Source organism: Ostrinia furnacalis, unplaced genomic scaffold (genome assembly GCF_004193835.3).
Source record: "Ostrinia furnacalis isolate ACB-3 unplaced genomic scaffold, ASM419383v2 OfSCF0069, whole genome shotgun sequence".
Taxonomy (NCBI): Eukaryota; Metazoa; Arthropoda; class Insecta; order Lepidoptera; family Crambidae; genus Ostrinia; species Ostrinia furnacalis.
The window spans coordinates 947,464-970,878 of NW_021130308.1; the positions used below are offsets into that span (position 1 = coordinate 947,464).

A 23,415-nucleotide genomic window follows, 5' to 3' on the forward strand; every position below is an offset into this window, starting at 1 on the left:
TATTATGAGCCGACACTAGCCCATGTTAACATGGTCATATAAATGGTATAGTGAAGTCAGAAAGTTGATATTTCTTCATTTTAATTAAGTATTTTAATTTTCATACACATCGGATTTTATAAAATTTATTTTGTATGAAAATTAAAAAAAATTAAAATGATGATATCAAATTTCTGACTTCACCATACCATTTATATGACCATGTTAACATGGGCTAGTGTCGGCTCATATACCCATTTACCTAACACCCTGTAGAACCCTGAGGTGCTCCAAACTTTTTTTCAAACATAACTTACTTAATACCTATCATTCTTTTTGAGTTCTTTTGACTTAAACTATGTATGAGGATGTACAAAGTTCATTCTAACAATAGGCGTTTCCTTCTTCAGTTTGTCACATTGCAATTTTAACGAGCTGATAATTTGAGCAAATTACATACATCTAAGTAATAATCAATTGTACGTATTTCAATGTTACATCCAAAGTCGTTTCATTAGACTAATCATAGTCTGTGAACCTGATTATTTTATTATTATCTGGGACTATAAAACCACTTGTTTTGGGAAGGATATGCCAAATTCAAACAGTACCTTCGAATAGTTTGGTGGTGTGAAGTCAAGATACAAAATGATTCGTGGTTTAGTTTTGTTGTGTGCTCTCTACTTTTTGGCTTTGACCTCCTATTCGGTTAATGTAAGTAAATATTTCAATACTCTTGTACTAGTGTTCTGAACTCTGAAGATTGAAACAGTCTAAACTTAATTTTTAGTTAAAAAGATCTACTGCTTCAGATGAGACTCACGCCCTTATTCACAAAACGATGCTTGCTTAAGTGAAGCAGCAAATCGAACGGATAGCGTTGAAGAATAGAGCTCTGTGATTGGTTCCTATGTCACCCGGTGCGTTCACGCGCACTGTGAGACCTCAATAATGTTTGTGAATACGGGCGTCTGTCTAAAAAATATTTTTCTTTTCATTTTCTTAATATTTATTTTCCACCATGCAGGCCATGACAAATGAACAAAGGGCAGTGATAAGGGAGCACTTTGAGAAACTTGGTATCGAGTGCATCGGAGACAACCCGATCACTGAGCAGGACATCAACGACCTGCGGGCCAAGAACGTGCCTTCAGGACCTGCGGCCCCATGCTTCTTAGCCTGCGTCTTGAAGAAATGTGGTGTGGTAAGTTGTAACAGACCATCAAAATACGACATTGCAAATGCCAACTCTTCATCATCGTCATCAATTCAGCCATAGGACGTCCACTGCTGAACATAGGCCCCTCCCAATGATTTTCATAATGACCGGATAGTAGCGCCTTCCTGCTACTTTTATGAGGTCAATGGTAACATTTAAAAAATAAAATTAATAGAATAATGAAAAATCAAATTAGTTTACCCTACCCAAAATTTGTATCTACCACGAGTTGGTTGTGAGTTGTATACAATATGTATCTACACATTTGTATGAGAAGTGTATGTATGTAGAGCCATAGATAATATAATACTAGTGTAGAGCGTTAAAGCCAAACGCGTTTGAGTACCAAAGATAATGTACCTAATAATGAAACTTCAAAAATGAATTCACAGATGGATGACCATGGCATGCTGAAATCGGAAACCGCTCTGGATTTGGCGAGGAAAGTATTTGACGACGAAGAAGAACTCAAAATTATTGCTGACTATCTCCATTCGTGTCATACTGGTAATTTATAATATCAACCATTTTTCTTTCAAGGCTGAGCGTCAAGAACCCAGATCCATTAAACTTTAATATTTATTCCATTCTACTTTGATAATTATTAGTTACTCGTGTATCACTCGTCCTGGATAATAGATTTATATCAATCCGTACCTATCTTCCTACAAAAAAGTAACTAAGTCACGGTTGCACCATAATTTACTTTAAACAAACTTTAAGTCTATCAAACTCCATACCAAAACCCCCGGTTGAAGTTATTGTTACCGTCAAAGTTGATGCAACTCAACCTAAAAACAGTTCTGGAATTGATGGATGAATGTCCCTAAATGATACAAATATTTTCTCCCAGATATTTAATCGTGTAAGCTTATTAAATAACTATCCCAACTAATATTATAAATGCGAATGTAACTCTGTCTGTCTGTCTGTCTGTCTGTCTGTCTGTCTGTCTGTCTGTCTGTTACGCTTTCCCGCTTAAACCTCGCAACCGATTTTGATGAAATTTGGCATAGAGATAGTTTGAGTCCCGGGAAAGAACATAGGATAGTTTTTATCCCGGTTTTTGAAACAGGGACGCGCGCGATAAAGTTTTTCTGTGACAGACAAAATTCCACGCGGGCGAAGCCGCGGGCGGAAAGCTAGTTATTTTATATTTTCCTTTACAGTAAACTCTGAAGCCGTAAGTGACGGAGAGAAGGGCTGCGAGCGAGCAATTAGCGCGTACAAATGCATGAAGGAGAATGCACCCAAGGTAAACACAAATTTTACTTTACCTTATAGGGAATATGCATCGATTTTAAAAGCTAATAAATTAAGAATATGTAGTTAAATCCTAGAAGTTTTGCAAAATATTGTCTCAAATCAGACTGGAAACCAAAAAGTGAAAGCGTATTAACTTTTTTATGAAAAATGTAGCTGAGCATGACGTCACATTACTAGCTAGTATGGGACACTGCATTGTGTAGGTATAGAGATGTCACGAGATTACAAATAGCTGTATCTTAGGTACCTATTTCTAGAGATTTTTGAAGAGCAGAAGGTTAATGCCAAAAAGTGTGAAATTTAAAAAAAACCCATACGGTCTCAGAATGAGGATCATTTCGATTTTTAGCTGTGAATGCAGATTTATAGGGCTAAGANATGGATATAATTATAAATGTATTAGACTTTGCGAATAAATTCACGTAACGTAAAAACATTTGTCGGCAGATGTTCAAAGCTGCACAGATCATTTTATATGTCATACAAAGTAAATTGAGGCAAATGGAAAGGCGTGAAAAAGGCACCCGAACCAAATCCAGCAGATCTTTTAACACATTCATTCCATTGACTCTGGATCTTTAAAGGAGATAAATGTTTGTCTTTATTTGTTGACAACAATTGATAATTTTCAGGTTATATGTCCTTAATTTTGTGCCTTATAAATTACAAAGCCTCTTTAGAGGTCTGTCTAATCATTAAATCATCATAATCACAAAATGTCTAAACATTAATATGAAAAAAATATTTTTCAAGAAACCATTGGTAGTATGTTGATACTTAGCCTAGTATATTAATTTGATTATTTATTGTTTGCAGTTTGGCATCGACGTTTAATGAAGAACAAGTTTGCAGCATCATCACTTTTAAGACCTCTCAAAACATCAAAAAACGAAAAATATTTCACAAAAATAAAATTAATGAATTTTGAATTAATGTACCTATAAACGCAACTTACTCGTACGTATTTTCTCGACAATGTGATATTGGATAATATTTGACTTTGGCTGAACGGATAATGGAGATATGATTTGTTATTAATTAGTTTTAAGTTAATAAAATTGAAGTAACTACTCATTGAAATTACTTTTTATTGCATTTATCCTTTCCCACCTAATTATATCTAGGTACCTACTTACATAATTATTTTGTAGTTAATTCGTGGTCAAATGCTTCATGGAAAAAGTTATTTCCTACAGAGTAATAGCGTGCGCAAACGCTGGAACGGCATGATTTCGTTCTGGTGCGCAGAAATTTTCCCATCGTTGCCCTAAATTGCCTCATCAGGGGAAAATCCCCGTGAATGGGTGGAGTCAACAACTTAACTTACAATAAAAACCCAACCGGTAAACTTTGAGTTAGTAGGTATTTGTAAAGATTTTATAGTTTGCTTTTTAGGCAAATTGGAATCATAGTCATAAATTCATTGAATAATTTCTAAACTTCTAGCACTATAGAAACGGACTTAGTTTCAAACCAAAATCATAAGCTAACTTACGGCTCTGGTACTGTAAAATTTTGGTCATTATAATTATTGATAAAGAGCATGCTTACTAAACTTGAAGAATTGCCAAAAGAGATTGTTAAAACCTCGTCAAATAGCACCATCAAGACGATTTCGAACCGTTTTTATCACAAAACTTTCAGAAAAAAGTTCCAATAATGAAATGCAATCTATTCGAAATTGCTGCTTCATACATAGAGTCAGTACTTGAACTTTCAAGGTCACCCAAAACTCAAGTCATGATTCTTTGTACTTCTCCAAATTGTCATCAGCGATTCTCAATAGCCGAGAAATAAGGTTCGTGTAATCAATTTGGGTGTGTCCAATAGTGACACTATCATGCAGGATGTCGCTTCGGGAGTTCCATTATAAAAGTATTGGATCTTGAGTTTTGTATTTAGTTAGCTACTGGACTTTGTCATTTGAAGAAGTGATAAATAAACAACATGGCTACACGTGGAGTTTTCTTTGTTCTGTGCGCCTGCGTTCTGCAGTTGGCTTTGGTAAGTTATGAAGTCAATAAATACGTAATACTATTAGTTATAAGATTTTAGGAGTGAGTTCTTCATAATAGTCCAAGTATTGAATTAAAAAGCATTAGTATCTAACAAATCTGGGCTTACTACATAGACCCACGGTGATCAGTCGAACCCTGATGGTAGTGGTATGGTACATGATAAGAGCGCCACTTTAAATTCAAATAGTTTATTCAGTACATAGGCCCTTTAAAGGGCACTTATTACATGGGACTACGGGACGGTTTAACGGAACATACCTAGCTCTTACAGCTTTCTCACTGCAAGGTTACGTGTGACAATGTCCTTAACTCGTGGAACTATAAGTGGTCGCATGAGACCGCGGTAATTTCTATTGCGTCTCGATTCGCTGATACTTGTAGGGTTAAGTCTTAATGCTTTTATTCCAGTCCCTAACAGAAGAGCATAAGGTCCGTATCCAGGCAACCTTCGAGACGGTTGGCGAGAAATGTGCCAAAGAGAACAACATCACTGAGGAGGTCATCGCTGCTTTCAAGAGCAGGGAGTTCCCCGAGGGTCAGGAAGCAGCCTGCTTCAGCGCCTGCGTGCTCAAGAATATCGGACTGGTAAGTTAGTTTATCTTATGTGGCAAAATTTGACAAGTCTCTTCTTTGCGACATACATACTATTAGAAGCTTAGATATTCAATAAATGACCTGAGTGTTAACTACAAGAATGAATGAATTCTATACTAATAGGTAACTAGCGGCCGCTCGCGACTTCGTACGCGTGGATCCCGTTTTACCCCCTTAGGGGTGGAGTTTCGTAAAATCCTTTCTTAGCGGATGCCTACGTCATAACATCTACCTGCATGCCAAATTTCAGCCCGATCCGTCCAGTGGTTTGGGCTGTGCGTGGATAATACTTTTTCCATATTCAAATTCGTTTTAAGCACTTTTTACGTTTTACTTTTCAAAGCCAGTCTTACAAAATAGCTGAACAAAATAAGTATAGGATGATGGTGGTGGTCTATTAGAATAATATTTTATTTTGCAAATAAAATACCTTGTTTCATTGCAGATAGACGACGAAGGCCAGCTATCCCGGGAAACAGCAGTGACCAACGCCAAGGACATTTTCGGCGATGGGGACGAGCTCAAAGCCATTGAAGACTTCATAGAAACCTGCAAAGGTAATAAAAGTTAATCAAAAATATGTTACTAGGTGTACCTATTTAGTGTGTTTCACAACAATAAAAAAATCTGAATACTTTTGAAAGGTTTTCTAAACTTAACTAAAGGTCGTCAACTACAATTTCATAGAAAAACATTGTATACTTAACTCATTATACCTACTAGGTACTTACACTATTTCAAGATGCCATCGGGACCTAAGCGGGTTGTTTATCGAATTCGAAGCGCTTCAATGTTTTCTTATATTTCGATAGTGGAAGTATCAATTAATGTAAGGGACATTTTGGCCAAAATGAGTTATATATACCAACGCATTCAGAATTTTCGGCTCTATCGATTGGTATACTTGAAATGTTGATATCTTTAAAAAAATGTCCCTTACCTTAAACATTTTTAGTCGTCTGAATACGACTTTTGGGGAAACAAATGATTTAAAGGACGTAATTCCTTTTAATAATACAATTCAGCCCTTACCCTAAACTGTTGGTTTTAACTTTTGAACTCATTGAACCTTACTTCATTTAAAACTTTTTGATTTATTGTAATTAGGCCCTTACGTTAATATGCATATAGGATATCAATTACTTTTTTGGTGGTGATATGCATTTAATGCCTCCCACTCCTACTACACTTATGAACACTAAGTTGTCTTGTTTCTATCTATTTTCTGTTTATTTTTACGCAGTTGGGTTTTTGACCGAGGGGCTGCAGGCTCTTCAGAAGCTGTTCAATTCCGTCATCCTCGAAGGAAAAATGCCTACGGTATGGCACAGAAGTGTGGTGACACTCTTCTTCAAAAAAGGCGACAAAACCTTGTTGAAGAATTATAGACCCATCTCACTTCCGAGCCATGTCTACAAGCTGTTTTCGAGAGTCATTACGAATCGTCTCGCTCGTANGAAATTTGGCGTTTATATTATGAAAGAACAGAAAATTCTAAGAAACTTTGCCATAGAAACTATTTAAATCGTAACATCACATAAAAAGATATTGAGGTATAAAGAAAAAAAAATCGTTTTTTGGCTCTCCTGAAAAGTCGTGTTTTGTCCCTTACAGTAATTGATATTTCCACTATCGATTTATCACTTCACCGCACTTTAGAACACAAATTAACACCAGATTTGTACACTAAAGTCCATTAAATAATACATTAAAACCATTAAAACAGATCGACCATTTTCCCGTTCAACTACCCTCCACTGAATCCTAAATCTCGCCATGAAGCGCGCGTAACTGACGTTTACTGCCAAATTGACATCTGTCATTCGTAGTATGAATTTGGACAGCAGCCTTTTGGCCATAGACTACAAAAAATATTTGAAACGTTACGTTTATTTTCAGATTCTGTTGTGGACGGAGCAGACGCCTGTGAACGCGCCAAACTTGTCTTCAAATGTTTCGTGGAGCATTCAGAAAAGGTTAGCTTTAACATTGATCTTAAATCATTTTGGAAATACAGTGAGGCAGATGTAACCTATTAATTATTTAGTTAAATTGTAGTAACAATAAAGATTCCCTAATATCCTTGGATATTTTGTACTGCGCCATCTACTCGTAGTCCCAAAGTAATGCCCCTAAGAAACAACTTTACTTTTTATGTAAGTTCCCTTGATTGTAGATTATATTAACAGTGGCTCCTTTATTCCATTATTCAAAAAAGTACGAGTAATTATAACTTTTATATTTTTGTTCCAGTACGATTTCTAAACACAAGAAGAAGACGCTCGGCTGGGATTTTTATGGAAACCTGATGAAATTATTTAGTTAAGAAGGCATTATAAAATAGGATTGTGGACATTAAAATATCATAAATATTAAATAAGTTAAGCAAACAAACTGTTTCGTTTTTTAATTAACCTTATCTCAGTCATCAAATAGGTACTATTGATCATTTATGATAGAGAGTAGAGACAACAATTATTATGATAAAATTATCGTAAGTAATTTTCTGTTGGCCTAAAAGTTAACTGGTAGAGAATGCCACACGGCATTAAGTTCGCCTTAGGTATCTTAATTTTTGTGTGCAATAAAGAATTTGCCAACTTTCTTGAGTAGGAGTCACAGGGTGTTTATGGTAAAGTAATAAAAATAAAAACTTCTGTCTGAACACGATTTATAAAAATATGTAGATTAGTAGTTTTTTTTACTCAGATTGACTTAATTGCCTAGTAAAGTTTTTTTTTAAATTGAAGAGCATTTTTTAAGAGCGTTTTCATACACTGCATGGTACAATTCAATTTTGAAATGTTAGAAAATGGAAAATATTACTTTGTTTTTTAAGTAAAATGTACTGAATTTCAATGCGGATATGAAATGATATCCATATTTATTACTTTGCAGTCGGTGCTTTGCTTATACCCTGTGTCACCTACCTCACGAGCAAGCAATTGTTCACATGCCAGTTTACATTCATAGTTAGTGAAGGCGCTTTTAGTTCAATCTAGTATTGTGGTTCATCATTGAAACGCATTGGAAAAACTCTAACTAAGAGAGGATAGCCCAGTTCCCAGTTCAAAATGTTTTACGAGGCCGGCAATTAGATAGGTACAGGAATACTAAAACACCCCCGTCAACACTAGTAGGTACACTATTAAGATTTGTAATAAAATTACACTTTGTGCAATTTTGTATGCTTGACTATCCCTAGAGATGTTTCCTGGGTAAAAAACAATAGTTTGAATTAGTGCGTCGGTTAACTTATCAAAGAATACTCGACACGTATTTTTCACTTTTTTAAACTAATGAAAATTGAGAGATAAAGCGCGAAAGAAGGGGCCCGTGACAAGGTGTTCTTAAAAATGTAGTCACGCGGAACTTCAACCGAGTAAATACAAATGAGTAGGTCATCTTCATAGAAACCACTTCAACGCATCATAACTTCGTAATTACTTGGTTACCTTGTTGGCTACGTGTTCAATATTTTTTGATAGTGTAATTGAAAAACTAAAAGTTAATTGTTAGGAAAGTAGCCTATTACTCTTTTTTTTGCAGCTTAAAATAGATAGTTATTAAACATGAGAAATATTTTACCATAATATCCCAATATCACACTAAATCACAAACTCAAAACAGAGCTAGTATGGTAACAAACTAGCATTTCCTCCTGGAGGAAGTTCGCTGCCGTGATTCTCGGATTTTTGCTCCACTTTCAAGGTTTTTCATAAAATATTTGCAGTGGACGTCCTATGGCTGAAATGATGATGATGATGATTTGCTTGAAATCATAGAGTGATTCTATGAAACCTTAATTGAAACCCAATGTTATGTAGTTATAGAAAATAAATTCATGAAACAAAACGAGTTTTTATTTACACAATACTTTATTAGGTTTAAATTGCTAATAGTATTTACAGATTCCGCAAAACAATGAACATAACGCAATTTAAATTATTATTAATAAAATAAACTATATTTTACCTTATTTTAAATTAATTTCATACATTAATATCTGTCATGACAATAACTTCTACAGCCAATCATTTTATGTGGACGTAAAACTAAAAGTATCCATGATCTTCAATGTCTTTCAGAAATTGATGTTGAAGCCGAACTGTAAATGAAAATGCATTTTATTCTTAGTATGTTTTATAAATACACATTCAAATAAAAAAAACATTGAGGGCATGGGCCTTTGTATAAGCATTATGACGTTTATTTTTTCAGGTTTTTCAGGCGTTCTGAAGCGATGCGCCTGAAAAAACGTGGTGTACAATGGGCATGGACTCTAAAATAATAGAACTTATATATTCATACTTGTATTGTTTTATTTATACAATCAACATGAGTGCGGCTGAGAATAATAAGTATTGGGTACATATGTAGGTAGTTACTCTATATTGCGTTCTTAAGGGACCTGCAGCTGATAGTTTTAAAATTGATTTTCAGAGATTTCTGTAGCTAAAATCTACTTATCACTTACTTTATCCGCATAACCAGTTAAGCAGTCAAAAACTAACTTCGCTCGATCACAACCCATGTTACCGTCGGACGTTGAGGCGTCATTCACTGAAATGGAGAAAATTAAGTTTTTCATTAGAATATACATTTTAGAACTGTAGCAAAGACGATTGAAAATTATATTTTGACACTCTACTTTTATTTTTTTCACCGTCCACCCACAAGGAGGACAGATGATTTCATGGAGGTAGCAGGAAAGCGCTGGATGCAGGCCGCTACCAACCGGGCGATGTGGAAATCATTGGGGGAGGCCTTTGTTCAGCAGTGGACGTCCTATGGCTGAAATGATGATAACTTTTCCTTAGTCTGCTGGTTAAAAAGGTGGACTCTTTCAATCCGTAATTTCCATCGGATCCCGGGACACACAAGTAATTAAAAACAAGCTCGTATTTTTAATTTCTGAAAAAGACAATGCCGGAAATTGGCGTCTTTTTTTTTTCGCGCGGCCATCGACCTAACCTTGTTTTTTGATTACAAAATAGTGTAATAAACTAAACTTACTATGGCATGTATACCTCTAAACTCAGTCTGAACTGAGTTACGAGCATTAGAAGTTTGATGATTTTCATACTAGATTTGCTTTTTGCGCGCAAGTTTTGTAAGAAATTGCAACAAAATAGTGACATTGTATGTGTAAACAAACAATACCATCCATTATAGGCTCCAGACATCAGTATGGAGCAGAATCAGCGCAATAAAAAAATAGCGCAATATTTTGTTGCAATTTCTTACAAAACTTGCGCTCAAAAAGCTAAATCTAGTATGAAAATCATCCAACTTCTAATGCCCGTAACTCAGTTCAGACTGAGTTTAGAGGTATACATGTCATAGTAAGTTTGGTTTATTACACTATTTTGTAATCAAAAAACAAAGTTTGGTCGATGGCCGCGCGAAAAAAAAAAGACGCCACCTTCCATACAAAATCTGGCATTGCCATTAATCATGTTTCCGCTGGACGCAGGCCGCTACCAACTGGACATGGAAAGCATTGGGGGAGGCCTATGTTCAGCAGTGGACGTCCTATGGCTGAGATGATGATGATGATGAATAATGTTTCCATGCTATCGTTGTACTAACCGGCAGAGCACTCTGTAATGACTTCTTCTACTTTCATCAAGTGCTCGTCGTCGTTTTTGAACAGTTGCTGCGCGTTCTTCCTTACGCCATCCGGGTTGAATTTGCCCATGTCGTCCATCTATAGACAAAATTAAATGAGTACTTATAATATTTATTAAATACATTTGCATATAATAAATACAGTCACTAACTAAGCAAATCCCAAAATAAAACAATCGCCGTACTTAACCCGCCTCAATGAACTCACATGTACATATGTATTACACTACGAGTATCAACGTGTTATAATCTCAATAATTAAGCTCTTGTCATGTAAATTAATAAATAATATGTACTATTTGATCTCCTTAAAGCTTGTTTATCATGACTCATTATGAAAAATTTCAACCCTAACAACTGTAATATTGCTATTTACTGTAACTACTATTTTACAGCCAGACCACTTTGCTGTTATCATTATATTATGATAAAATATGAGGTAAAATAAGATGAAGTTGTAAAAAGAAATACTTACAACACCGATCTTCTTGAACAAACAGGCAGAGAAGCACTTAGCGTTCTTCCCATCTGGCAGCATCTTGTCTTTCAAGACCTTAATCTCCGCTATTGTCAGAGGGTGGTCCTTGATGCAGGACAGGCCGCTGGTCAGGAGCTTCGACTGGATGATAGCCTGCTGGTCTGCGCTCAGGGACTGGAATGAGAACAGAATTGGTTGATGATCGATGACGATATACCTACTAGAATCGCTTGTAGTTAGGCCTTATTTCGTTTGAATAAAAAATGCTGTATTGGCTTTGTCTCTGATATTAAAAGCCAAAAATAACATACAAAATAAACATGGCCGTATTTTGACAGAAAATAAATGATTTGAATTTGGAACACTTAAAAGAACTGGACCAAAAGAACGAAACATAAATTGTATTTTTTTCATTCGAAAGTAACTGACAAAAGAGGACATACGAATAATATTTTAAACTCATTTCTTTATTCGTTTTTAAATACTTTCATTTGTTTTCTATTAAAAGAAGGAGTTTTATTGCATCGCATAATAACGAGTGCATTTTGGATTTACTTGGCCAAAAAATCACAACTGGATTTTTATATTGCATCAATATTCATGAATGGTTTAAGATAAAGTGGTAATGGTTTGAGAAACCAACAAGGGGACTGAAATGAGACCTCACAAAATACAAAATACAGTTAACTGTGGTATCAACTATTTCATTTTATTTGCCAATAAATACCCTGATAGTAGATTCATACAGTAATTAATCTACTTACAGAAGCACTCGCCGCACACAACACCGCAGCTGCCATCCAGAAAATAACGCCTTTAACCATTGTTACTTGATTTAAATCACTGTAATTGAAACTAGCGAAGGATAGTTCAATAATGACACCCTATCCAGCCACTATACTATTTTATACTAGTCTAAAAGCATGCATGAAGTGCAAAAATCGTGTATGTAAACCCACTTCCGAGGATTCGGCCTTCAATTAGTAGGAAGTACGCTTAACCCGTGGAAACCGAATGATGATCATTTGTCTTGATTGGATATGCTGGTGGAACGAAAGGCAGATAAAAGGCGCGTCTGTTAAGACTTGTGTTTGTCGCTTCGCCGTGAAGCGTTAGGTTTGTTTTGGTAATTGATAGTTCTAAACCTATATATAGATAGTAGAGAATTTGTCGGTCTTGAGGAGGTTGGATTTCTATAGGACCCAGATATTTAAAAACACTAAGAATACTCAATTGTTTATTGCATCCTCAATGTTACAGAGGTGGTATGTTTTTATTCTAAGATACAAGGACCCTGTCGGGCACAGCATTCTAAGAGAGCAATAACTTTGTACTTTATGTAACTCATTTCAGTCTGTCCAGAATTGTGTTAAGATAAATTATAAATGAATGAACAAGTTATTTATTGTAAATGTAATTTTAACTGCAATCCATTCCAAAAATGACATCCTAACCTTAGGTTCACTTTTTATGCCAGGGCCTATCTAAGTAATCTCTACCAGTAATGGTTTTCAATAGTTTTTTATCATAGTAGGTTTTATCACAGGTTTACTCAGTTTTGCTTTGTTGGCGCTAGAAATAATTGAAGACGGATGGAACATTGATTTCATTTATTAAACAAAAAGTGAGCATACAATATAATAAGTAGAGTTCCGTTGTAAAATTATCCTAGTCGGTAAACGTCAGCTTCATTTCACCATGTCCTTCCTTAACGCCCGCCTTTGAGCTGAAAACAATTAAAATGGGTGTTCATCATCATCATCATAATCATCATCATTATTATCGTCGGTCGGCCGTTTGGTGTAGTGGTTCAGAACGGACTACTATGCCGAGAGGTCCCGGGTTCGATTCCCGGCCGGGCAGAAATTGAAATGATGAATTTTAATTTCTGTGACGGGTCTGGGTGTGACTATGTATAATATTTATGTATTTAAAAAAAAAAAGTATATAAGTAGTATATCCGTCAAGCTAGCACCCATAACACAAGCATTAAGTTGCTTACTTTGGGGCTAGCTGGCGCTGTGTGAAATTGTCCAAAGATTTATTATTTTATTATTATTATTATATCAAGTAGGTAATTTTCTTCAATGAAGGAGCACGACCCTTTCTAATTTACTAGAGACAATGAAGATTTAGCCTAAACCCCCACGCTTGCCTGAATTTGGGCTAGCGATATTAGGAATAGCGCTTAGACACTATCTTTAGCGATAGAGTGAATCGGGATTCCATTTATCAGAATTAAGAATCACAGTCGTTTTTAGACAGTTTTATAGAGCACTAGCATTTGCCCGCGGCTTCACCCACGTGAAATTTAGTGTCACAGATCGGCATAAATAATACTTAGCCTATATTTTAATCTACATTACAAACAATAATACTGTAAAGTTTCAGCAAAATCCGTTCAGTAGTTTTTGCGTGAAAGAGTAACAAACATCCAGACATCCAAACTTAAGCATTTATAATATTATAGTAGGATTAGAGGCTGCAACCTGCGTAGACACTTTTGTGACCTGTGTGGTATCAGGTCCCTTACTTATTTTCATAAAATCAACATTAATCATCGGTCGTTTCAGTCGAATGACGTCCATTGCTGGACAAAGGCCTCCCCCAAGGATTTTCAAACGACTTCAAAAAAGGAGGAGGTTCTCAATTCGACCCGTATGTTTTTTTTTTCTATGTTTGTTACGCGATAACTCCGCCAATTATGAACCGATTTGAACAAATCTTTTTTCGGCGTATAGGTAATACCTCAAGGGTGGTCCCATTTAAATTTAATAATAAAAAAACAACCCCCATGGGTGGAAAATTGGGGATGAACTTTTTTATACGCAATATCTCCGCCGATTATAAACCAATTTGAACGATTATTTTTTTTTGTTGAATAGGTATTATCAAAAGGGTGGTTTCATGCGAATTTGAAGAAAATATTTCACCCCCAAGGGTGGAAAATTGGGTATGAACTTTTTTATACGCAATATCTCCGCCGATTATGAACCAATTTTTTTTGGTCTCAGTGTACTGCCTACCTTCAGTGGTAACATCAAGGTAATAATTAGTTAACTAAAAAGCAAGAAATAAGTAAAATTTTATAAAAAAATAAAATAAAACCGACTCCAAAAAACCTACACTAAAACGTAGAAAAATAATTACTAATTACCTACTTATTTATTAGGACAAATTATTAATATTTATGTAGGTATACCATGATTTTGGAGTCTACGTTTTAGTGTAGGTTTTTTGGAGTCGGTTTTTTACAAAGACCGATCCTGCGCCGCCCGCATCCAGTCACCTCCCGTGACCTTCACCAGATCGTCAGTCCATCTAGTGAGAGGCCTGCTCACACTTCCGGCTCGTCATATCGGCACATTTGTCATATTCTAAGATAAATCTATAGATATAATCTAAATATGGTATAATCTCATAATCATCATCATTTCAGCCATAGGACGTCCACTGCTGAACATAGGCCTCCCCCAATGCTTTCCATGTTGATCGATTGGTAGCGGCCTGCGTCCAGCGCTTCCTTTACGATGTCGTCGGTCCACCTTGTAGGTGTGGTAGGTATAATCGAAAAATGGTATAATCTAAGAGGTAGTTATTTGTTAACAATAAACTTACAGCATTCTTGTGCTTAGCGAAGCATACCAGAAGATGTTTCGCGCGTTCGCAGCCCTCAGCCCCATCCGAAACTGACTCATCATTCACTGAAAATTCATTAAATAAATACACTTGATAATGGTTCTATGGTTGAAATTAAAATCCTTAAAAATTTTGTTTATAATTTAATTATCCTTTGCGCACAATAGAGAAGCTCTTGGTTTCTTTCACTCGATGGAAAGTCATGATCAGACCGCTGGTGTAAGCGAGTTTCACTAAATCCTCAACCACAGAGGATGAATGTATTCTTGTTATGGCGATAGACTTAGATAACATGGTATTATCTAGCTAGGCGGACTAAGAACAAGCTCTACCACCAATCAAACCAAACTGAAAATGTTGCCCCCACTGGAAATCGAACTCGGGACCTCTGAGTCTGACCACTAGATTACAGAAGCGGTTCTTGAGGTTGAGATCCATCTGTGTTCACAGGTAAAGCTGAGAAAGCCGCTCAAGGCTATTAGCTCAGTCCTTCCGAAAAAAAATACAGAAGCGATTATTGGGTAAATGCCTATTTTAAAAACCTTTATCATACCTTTAGTGCAGTCCTTCGCGATTTCAGCCATCTTAGCTTTGTCTTCATCGTTGCTCAGGTACTTGTCACTCAGCTTGCCAGTGACGACTTCAGGGTCGTATAAACCTTTATCGTTGATCTGAAAAAAAAACAGCAATATTTTTTTCACTGCACGGAGAGCTTAAGGATTCTGGCAGTGATGAGAAGTAGCCCTATGAGAAGTGGCCATAATGAGAAGTAGTCCATTAGCGAGTCGGTTGCCATAATACGCCTGAAGGTAATTGATTATGTACTTATTTAACTAAGAACCAGGAACCCTACAAGTGATGGTATTGAGTAATCCCGGGCATTCTCTCGCATGTCAACGGATAACCTACCCAACATACACAAATGAAAATGATATTATTGACTTCTTTCAATCGTAGTCGACAACATAGCGGCCTATGAAGGGTGACTCACTACGTCAGCGGTGTTGATGACACCCTATCATCAAAATTCTGCATCTAGTTGTGATATACAAGTCTGATTAGGCGATCTCAAAAATGTCTATACAACTGGTAAAAAAATAATTTAAGTTCACTATTGCGTTTAAGAATTACATCCTAACCTGAACACGACCAGTCAGATGATTTTTCAAAGTTGTAATTAGGTACTATATTATGTTATTGTATTGTGTAAAGTTCACGGGTTGCTTACATTATAATATTATGCATGCTGTGGTTATCGTTTGTGTGAGAGCAGTTAGCTAGAGACCTTTGGCTTAATTTTTTTAATTGTGTATAATACTGTATCTCATGTTGATAGCCCAATAAAATAAATAAATAAATAAATAAATTTTATTGACACTCTAAAAAGGCCTAAAAAGGACACAGGCTCGACAATTTCCCCAAATATCAGGTCCCTGAACTACTTTTTAAATCGGAAAAAGAGTTATTAACGTAGGTAAGAGTCAGATCTAGAGAATATTTAAGGGAGAGTCCGCTAATTTGGACCAGTTTTTCTCAATCCCATTTTACACATAGTTTTCTTTTGTTTTTGCTAATGGCCATGGTATATAATAAAAGATACATTATTCAACTTACTATTTCATAAGTATTAATTAACATGATTGTTGTATATGTAGCACAAATCAACAAAGTACGAGTTCAGAGCTTCGGTCCAATTTAGCCACCGGTTCGATAATTTGTACCACAGGGTTACTAAATTGGATTTCAATAAATTTCAAGCCTATAAAAAAACTATGGCAAAATATTATACGATACATTCTTAACAAATTAGGAAACGAAAAGGAACAGTAGTTAATAACATAGACAATCGGTATTGTTTTACACGTTATCACGATTTTGAGTACAAGTTTTGTAATTCCAATTATCGTAACGCACACTTGTACCTAATCTACTTTGCCAGTCTTTTGCTTTCATTTATTGTTAGTCAAACATAACTACGCTATTATAACTTCAAGATATGATTTACTAAAAAAAAATTCAAAATCCTTTGGTAAAGTCCCATACAACTTGATGTGGTACAATTTAGCCGACTAGGTGATAGTGCTTTTAAAAAATCGGTAAAAAATATAGCTTATAAATACCGAAAAATGTTTCAAATAATTGTAATCCACACTAATTTACGCTTCTAAATAATATATTAGAAACACCCTCTGATTAAATTTAACAAAATTACAAACTAAACATGTATTGTCAAAAGTTACTTGAAAACAATGAAAAAATACTTTTCAAAATAAAACACACATGTTTGTTGTCACGGCAAAAACCACATGGCCGATATTAATTGATTTTAGTTGTGTATCGCTGAGTGTTGCAATTACAGACATTCAATAAATACTTTACGAAATATGAGGGTGGTACAATTTACCCGGCGGTACAAAATACCAAACTCTCCCCTATAGGTTTTTGAACATTTTAAAATGCATTTTTTTTCTTCCACCGCAACTTCAGGGTTGTGTATGGGTATCCAACTGGCCACAGAAAGGACAAACACTTTTCGACTGGTTGTGTTCAGTACCTCTAGCATGAACAACTTTCTTCTTCGAATCGTTTGCGTATTCGATAAAATTCGATACTCAACCTTCGAATTAAACGATAACGTGACAATTTTGATTCTCAAAATAAGTTTCGTGCAACCATTTCATACACTAAGTTCACTTTACGACACGTTCACAAGGGCGCTGTTGTAGTTTTCGTACTAAATCTTTTGATGGCGATTCGAGTACGCAAACGATTTGAACTCGAAAGTTTTTCGTGCTAGCCGTACAGATGAATGTAATTCTTAAACGCAATGGTGAACTTAAATGAATTTTTTACCAGTTTATATTTTTATGATGGCTAGAAATATCAGTAGCATCCTATGAAGTATGACACTCACCAAATTAGCATTCTTGAAGACGCACGCCATGAAGCAGGGGCTGATGTTGTCTATGTTCTCCTTCTCCTTCGCCTCCTTGAGGTCGTCATCGCTGACGCTGAACTTGTCCGCGCAGTCCTTGACGTACACCAACATGTCTGCTTCGATCTTGAGGAGCTCCTCGGAGGTGAGAGCCTGAAATCGTGATCAATACTGAAAAGGGTCCTACAGGGAACTTAAATGAAAGAGTGGACTGTATTTCGATAGGCTGGTTTAATATCCGTTTACAATTAGGATTAAGTATTAAACTATACGACGTGGTGATACAAAATGGCGATCGCGAGTTGGAGGTCCGAACGAGTAGTACGTGCTATGTATGGCTGGGGGCCCAAGCGAGTGTGTGACGGCGCGCTGCTCGTGGTGGTGGGATTCCTCCCGCACGTCTCCTTCCGTGCGTCAAGACTGGTCCGCGACAATACTCTTTCATTCAGATCTCGAATCAGAAATGAGGAGATCCGTAAACGAACTAAAGTCGCTGACATAGCCCAACGGATTAGCAAGCTGAAGTGGCAATGGGCAGGGCACATAGTACGCAGAACTGATGGCCGATGGGGCAGCAAGATTCTGGAGTGGAAGTCTCGTACCGGAAAGCGTAGCGTAGGACGTCCACCCACAAGGTGGACCGATGACCTCATAAAGGTAGCAGGAAGGCGCTGAATGCAGACTGCCACCAACCGGCCATTGTGGAAATCATTAGGGGAGGCCTATGTTCATGTGAAATCGGCAGTGGGAGACGGCGTATGTGACTGCACCAGACAGTCTGCTAATAGAGAGAGACGGCGGGAGATCTTGCGGAAAGTTGTATCCGCCTCTACAACCGAAGTGAACAACGCCTCAACGTGACCACGACCGCTCTGCCAAGAGCGTAACGAATAAGAAGAAGATGTTCAGCAGTGGACGTCCTACGGCCTAAATGATGATGATGATGATGACTCAATCATTTATTGCATCAAATTCTTTATAAAATACACGAGGGGCTACATAATCAGGGTTATACCACTTTCAAATGCTTTTTAGAGAAAAGAGTTTTTCAGTGGGCGGTAAAAGATTGGAACTCTCGACTTACAGATTCTGGGATCAATATCCAAGTAAGACCAACTTAATAATAGTGTTAAAAATGATGTATCCATGTAGATAGTACATTGCAGGCTTCATAGCAGAATTATCATCATCATTTCAGCCATAGGACGTCGTCCAGTAGGTACTGAACATAGGCCTCCCCCAACGATTTCCACAAATGCCGGTTGGTAGCGGCCTGCATCCAGCGCCTTCGTACTGCAGCAGAATGTCCAAGAAAATAAATTGTTTTGTACTTCAGAGTATCTTATGGTGTAGGGATGCCTGAGCCATAGGCCATTCTTACTTCATAACGTTTGACACCCAGGTTTGAGATGTCCTTCTAGAAGTAGCCTACACTTAAAAATATTGAAGAATTTCTACCTGACTCTATAGTTGTCCCATAGATTCTGCTTAAAAGTAAGGTATTATGATAAATATAAAAGTAACAAACACTTACTTTGGTACTGCTGATAGCCGCAGCCAAGACACCCAGACACAGAACCAAAAACTTAGCCATTATAATAAAATATTAATATTATAAACAATAAAATACAATCCAAGCTTTGTACCGCACGCAAAGGCACTGTCTGTGGTATATACCGGCCGTCCTTTTTATATAAAGTACAAGAGCAATTTTGCTTTGATATAATTGCCCGCATCATTCACACACGGTTCAAAAATTATCTGCAAAAAGTCGGTAACGAGCAAAAATATGGAATTGGCAGGTAAACAACGTGATTTAGATGTAACGTGCGACAGCGACTAGATGAGGGTAATTTGAAATTAATTCGAGAATTTGGGAGATTGGATAATCGTCACCTTGATTTTTCGGGCTAGTTTGGACAACAATTGAGGACTGAACTATTTGAATAGCTGATGGATGGACGTTCAGTCTAAATGAGATGTCATGTAGTAAAATACATACAGCTTATTTGTTACCTGAAATAGTTCAATTTGTGTTGTGAAAATGACTGCTAAGTAATCAAGCTAACCACTGTGGCGGTATGAAAATGAAGAAGACTTTTCTATTGGGGACATACCTAGTTACTAGCTTTTCAAAATTTTCACTCCTGAAATGTACGAATATTCGATGATTATGTCGCCAGGGAGTAAAAGCTTAATTAGAGCTTAATTTCAGTTATTTACTGAAAGTTCGTCAAATTCCAAGCTTGTGCACGAAACTAGGTGTAGCTGGAAGAAATCTATCTAATATTCGTAATCTAATGCTATATGTTTTCACGATGGAAAAGTACGACTACAGAAAAGTACGAACTTTATTAACAAATTACACACAAGAATAAAATCAATTGTTTTAATTATTCGATGTAGCCAACAGATAGGCGTTATTTTTAGATGATGAATTCTTTATTCGTGATAAAAACTATAATTACACGCTCTGTGATTATCAAGTAACATAGCATTACTAAGTCCATTGTGCATACATTGTACGATTTAATATCATTTGGGCAGTCATACCTAGTCACGATGCAGTTGTCATGTAAACTTATATGTAGCCAGTAACTATATTTTAGTTATTGAAACTTTCTGGCGAGATTTGTCGTGGGTTCGATTTGCACCTTAGGCAGTTCATTTTTTCAAGTTATTTAAAAAAAATATAACCCTCCTCCTGGTGCAGTCGGGTAAAAACTACGGTTTAGTTAGCTAAAATTAGTATAATCACTTCAGCGGGAGATATTTAATTAAAAATAGAAAAGATTAAAACGAATAATCATATTAAATTATGTTTATTAGTTAGAACTGTGTCTATCCCCTGATGCATAGGTCCTAGGTTTCATTAAAAAAAATTGCGTAAGTTACCATTACTACTGTTGCAACCAAAATATTATGGAACACCTGATTTCTTCCTCTACCAAGTACTGGCTTGAATAAATATCTTGTTTTTCTAGTAAAAATACTTGTAAATGTTTACCTGCTTAGTTATGATTATGACGCACAAGGAATACTAAGAACAATGATTTAAAACATAAGTTTTTTGTGTACTATACCTATCGCTTAAAACATACTTTGAGGAAATTACTAAATAAAGTGCCTAATGCTTGTCTCAAAGCAGCTGACGATTTAACAACGCTTAGCGATGACTAAAAAATAAATTATGGTTTGAAAAAGCTGGAATAAATTTTTTAAAATTGTATAACTAATTCATCATTTCAGCCATAGGACGTCCACTGCTGAACATAGGCCTCTCTCAATGATTTCTACAAAGGCCGGTTGGTAGGGCCCATAACATATCCAGCGAATTCCTGCTGCCTTTATGAGGTCGTCGGTCCACTAATATTGTTACCTTTTTAATTGACTTACCAACTCTCAAGAAGAGAAGGGCTAAAGCTTAGCATGGAACGGCACCCTCAAGATGGACAGAATATGACCATAATAAATATTACCAAACCGCTTGGTGCAGACTGCTTAAACGATCCCAATCTGAAAATCATTGAGGGGGACTTCCTGAGACTGATATGATCATGATACACATTTCAGCACGGTTGCATGTGACGTGATCATGAATAAAAACAAGTAATTAAAATAAGTGATCGTGAACCATTACTGGACCTGTACGAAATTACCGACCCATTACGTCATCGAGCTATTTTCTGTACATTCGTTCGTTCGTTTCAGCCGAAAGACGTCCACTGCTGGGCAAAGGCCTCCCCCAAGGATTTCCACGAAGACCGATCCTGCGCCGCTCGCATCCAGGCACCTCCCGCGAACTTCACCAGATCGTCGGTCCACCTAGTGGGAGGCCTGCCCACGCTACGTCTTCCGGCTCGTGGTCGCCACTCAAGAACTTTCCTGCCCCAGCGGCCATCAGCTCTACGAGCTATGTGCCCCGCCCACTGCCACTTGATTTTAGCGATTCTGCGGGCTATGTAAGTCACTCTGGTTCTCCTACGCATCTCCTCATTTCTGTACATTACTATAATTATATCAGTTCATTTTCCTACAGCAGCTTGTGCAGCTAGGAGTCGTTATGGCGGAGGAGCAGGCGTATGAACTCCATGTTGCGTAGGCGTGGTGAGTACACAATCCAATATTTATGGAAGTCTGGATGGATAGTCTCCATTACCGCAGCACGACTCGCTCTAGTTTCATCATCATCATCATCTCAGCCATAGGACGTGCACTGCTGAACATAGGCCTCCCCCAATGCTTTCCATGTTGCCCGGTTGGTAACGGCCTGCGTCCAGCGCTTTCCTGCTACCTTTATGATGTCGTCGGTCCACCTTGTGGGTGGACGTCCCACGCTGCGTTTTCCGCTCTAGTTTACCAGAGGCAAATAATATATGTATATCTAAAGTCATACTTATTATTTATATTGTCAATTAATGTTAAATTAATATGGAGAGCGGGGATATTCTACCACAAGTATTTATTTACTTAAAAGAATTCCTCGATCGCAATATACAAATGTAAAAACACCTGGTTATGAATAAAGAAATTTGAATTTGAATTTGAATTTGAAATGGAAGATTTACTCTACATTTCCCACGCCGGCCAGAGGGGTTGGGAAGGCTTTAAAGGTACCATTTTTCGGTTTTCCGCTTAATCCTCGGAAACGATGCGTCCTAGTGACATGACTAACTATGAACTTAAAAAAGTACCGAAGTCAGAAATTGTGTTACGCGCATTTCCCTGTATAATGCTTTATTGACTGGACTATAAAAAACATTTTTGCAACAAAGTCTCTGAGCCAGAATAAATTGTCCATGCAATTAACTGCAGTAATGGTCAGCTAGCCTTGATTGCAGTCGGATCAGCGAACGAGTGATCTCGTGCACTCACGTCGCAATTATAAAACAATGGTCAACGAAGGGAACATGATTTGACGTTATTATTGCAATAGGAGTTGAATATAGTAGGCTTACTAACAGAATAGGCGTACTAAGGGAACTTCAAACTCCTCATCATTCATATCGTTGCGGGTCTATTATACCTTAACTTTCCCTGGAGCAAACTTGACCTTCACTGGTTGGGTTTTTATTGGCGGTCAAGCTGTAGATCCTAGCTGGGCCATAGCTATAATTTTTATACTAAACAAGTTATTCACGAACGCCTTCAGGTGTATGTCAATAAATGCATTATTATTAATATTCAAAGAACAAAAACACAATATCTATTAACATGAAGCCAAAAATAAAATTAATATATCTTAAATGTTACAAGGTCTTTAAGCCTTGTGCCGCCACAATGTAAGTTTTAATACCAGGTTTACTGACCTTGTACCGAAGGAATGGAAAGTATTAGAAAGTTACTGCCGCAGCAAAGGTGTTAAAAGATATCAAGATGCCGATCACACATGTTATAAAACAAGTGATTTTGAGTATTTCATGCGAAGATACCTTGTCACTTATCTCTGCGTACTTTTGAGTTATCGAGAGTTGAATAATCGATCTTTTTATATTAAATATTTCCACCAAAAATTGCCAGAATTACAATATGGTGTATGACTCGCATTCGCGCGCGCTCGTATGCATCAGCTTTTAATAAAATAAAATAAAATTTTAAGGGAAATACTTAATACAACGTTGTATACAGTGTGTCCGGGCATGTAGTGATCAAACTT

The 23,415-nt window shown here is 36.8% G+C and overlaps 4 protein-coding genes across 4 annotated transcripts; 2 read left to right on the plus strand and 2 right to left on the minus strand.

The window, feature by feature from the left end:
* The first annotated feature begins 510 nt into the window (after window positions 1-510).
* Window positions 511-3,512, plus strand: LOC114366121 (uncharacterized). Its single transcript, XM_028322912.1, has 5 exons — window positions 511-693; window positions 1,007-1,183; window positions 1,591-1,705; window positions 2,368-2,453; window positions 3,281-3,512. Exons 1-5 carry the CDS (start codon window positions 628-630, stop codon window positions 3,296-3,298), a joined length of 462 nt encoding a protein of 153 aa, XP_028178713.1. The 5' UTR covers window positions 511-627; the 3' UTR covers window positions 3,299-3,512.
* An 869-nt stretch (window positions 3,513-4,381) lies between these two features.
* Window positions 4,382-7,457, plus strand: LOC114366162 (general odorant-binding protein 28a-like). Its single transcript, XM_028322946.1, has 5 exons — window positions 4,382-4,468; window positions 4,891-5,067; window positions 5,522-5,633; window positions 6,976-7,052; window positions 7,330-7,457. Exons 1-5 carry the CDS (start codon window positions 4,412-4,414, stop codon window positions 7,339-7,341), a joined length of 435 nt encoding a protein of 144 aa, XP_028178747.1. The 5' UTR covers window positions 4,382-4,411; the 3' UTR covers window positions 7,342-7,457.
* Window positions 7,458-9,074: 1,617 nt separating this feature from the next.
* LOC114366111 (general odorant-binding protein 28a) lies at window positions 9,075-12,371 on the minus strand. The gene is made up of 5 exons (XM_028322900.1): window positions 11,950-12,371; window positions 11,183-11,359; window positions 10,669-10,786; window positions 9,554-9,639; window positions 9,075-9,184 (listed from the first exon to the last, which is right to left on the minus strand). The coding sequence occupies exons 1-5, from the start codon at window positions 12,007-12,009 to the stop codon at window positions 9,161-9,163; spliced, it is 465 nt and encodes a 154-aa protein (XP_028178701.1). The 5' UTR covers window positions 12,010-12,371; the 3' UTR covers window positions 9,075-9,160.
* A 409-nt stretch (window positions 12,372-12,780) lies between these two features.
* LOC114366134 (uncharacterized) lies at window positions 12,781-19,467 on the minus strand. Its single transcript, XM_028322915.1, has 5 exons — window positions 19,294-19,467; window positions 17,739-17,912; window positions 15,378-15,495; window positions 14,804-14,889; window positions 12,781-12,911 (listed from the first exon to the last, which is right to left on the minus strand). Exons 1-5 carry the CDS (start codon window positions 19,351-19,353, stop codon window positions 12,894-12,896), a joined length of 456 nt encoding a protein of 151 aa, XP_028178716.1. The 5' UTR covers window positions 19,354-19,467; the 3' UTR covers window positions 12,781-12,893.
* Between the last annotated feature and the right edge of the window lie 3,948 nt (window positions 19,468-23,415).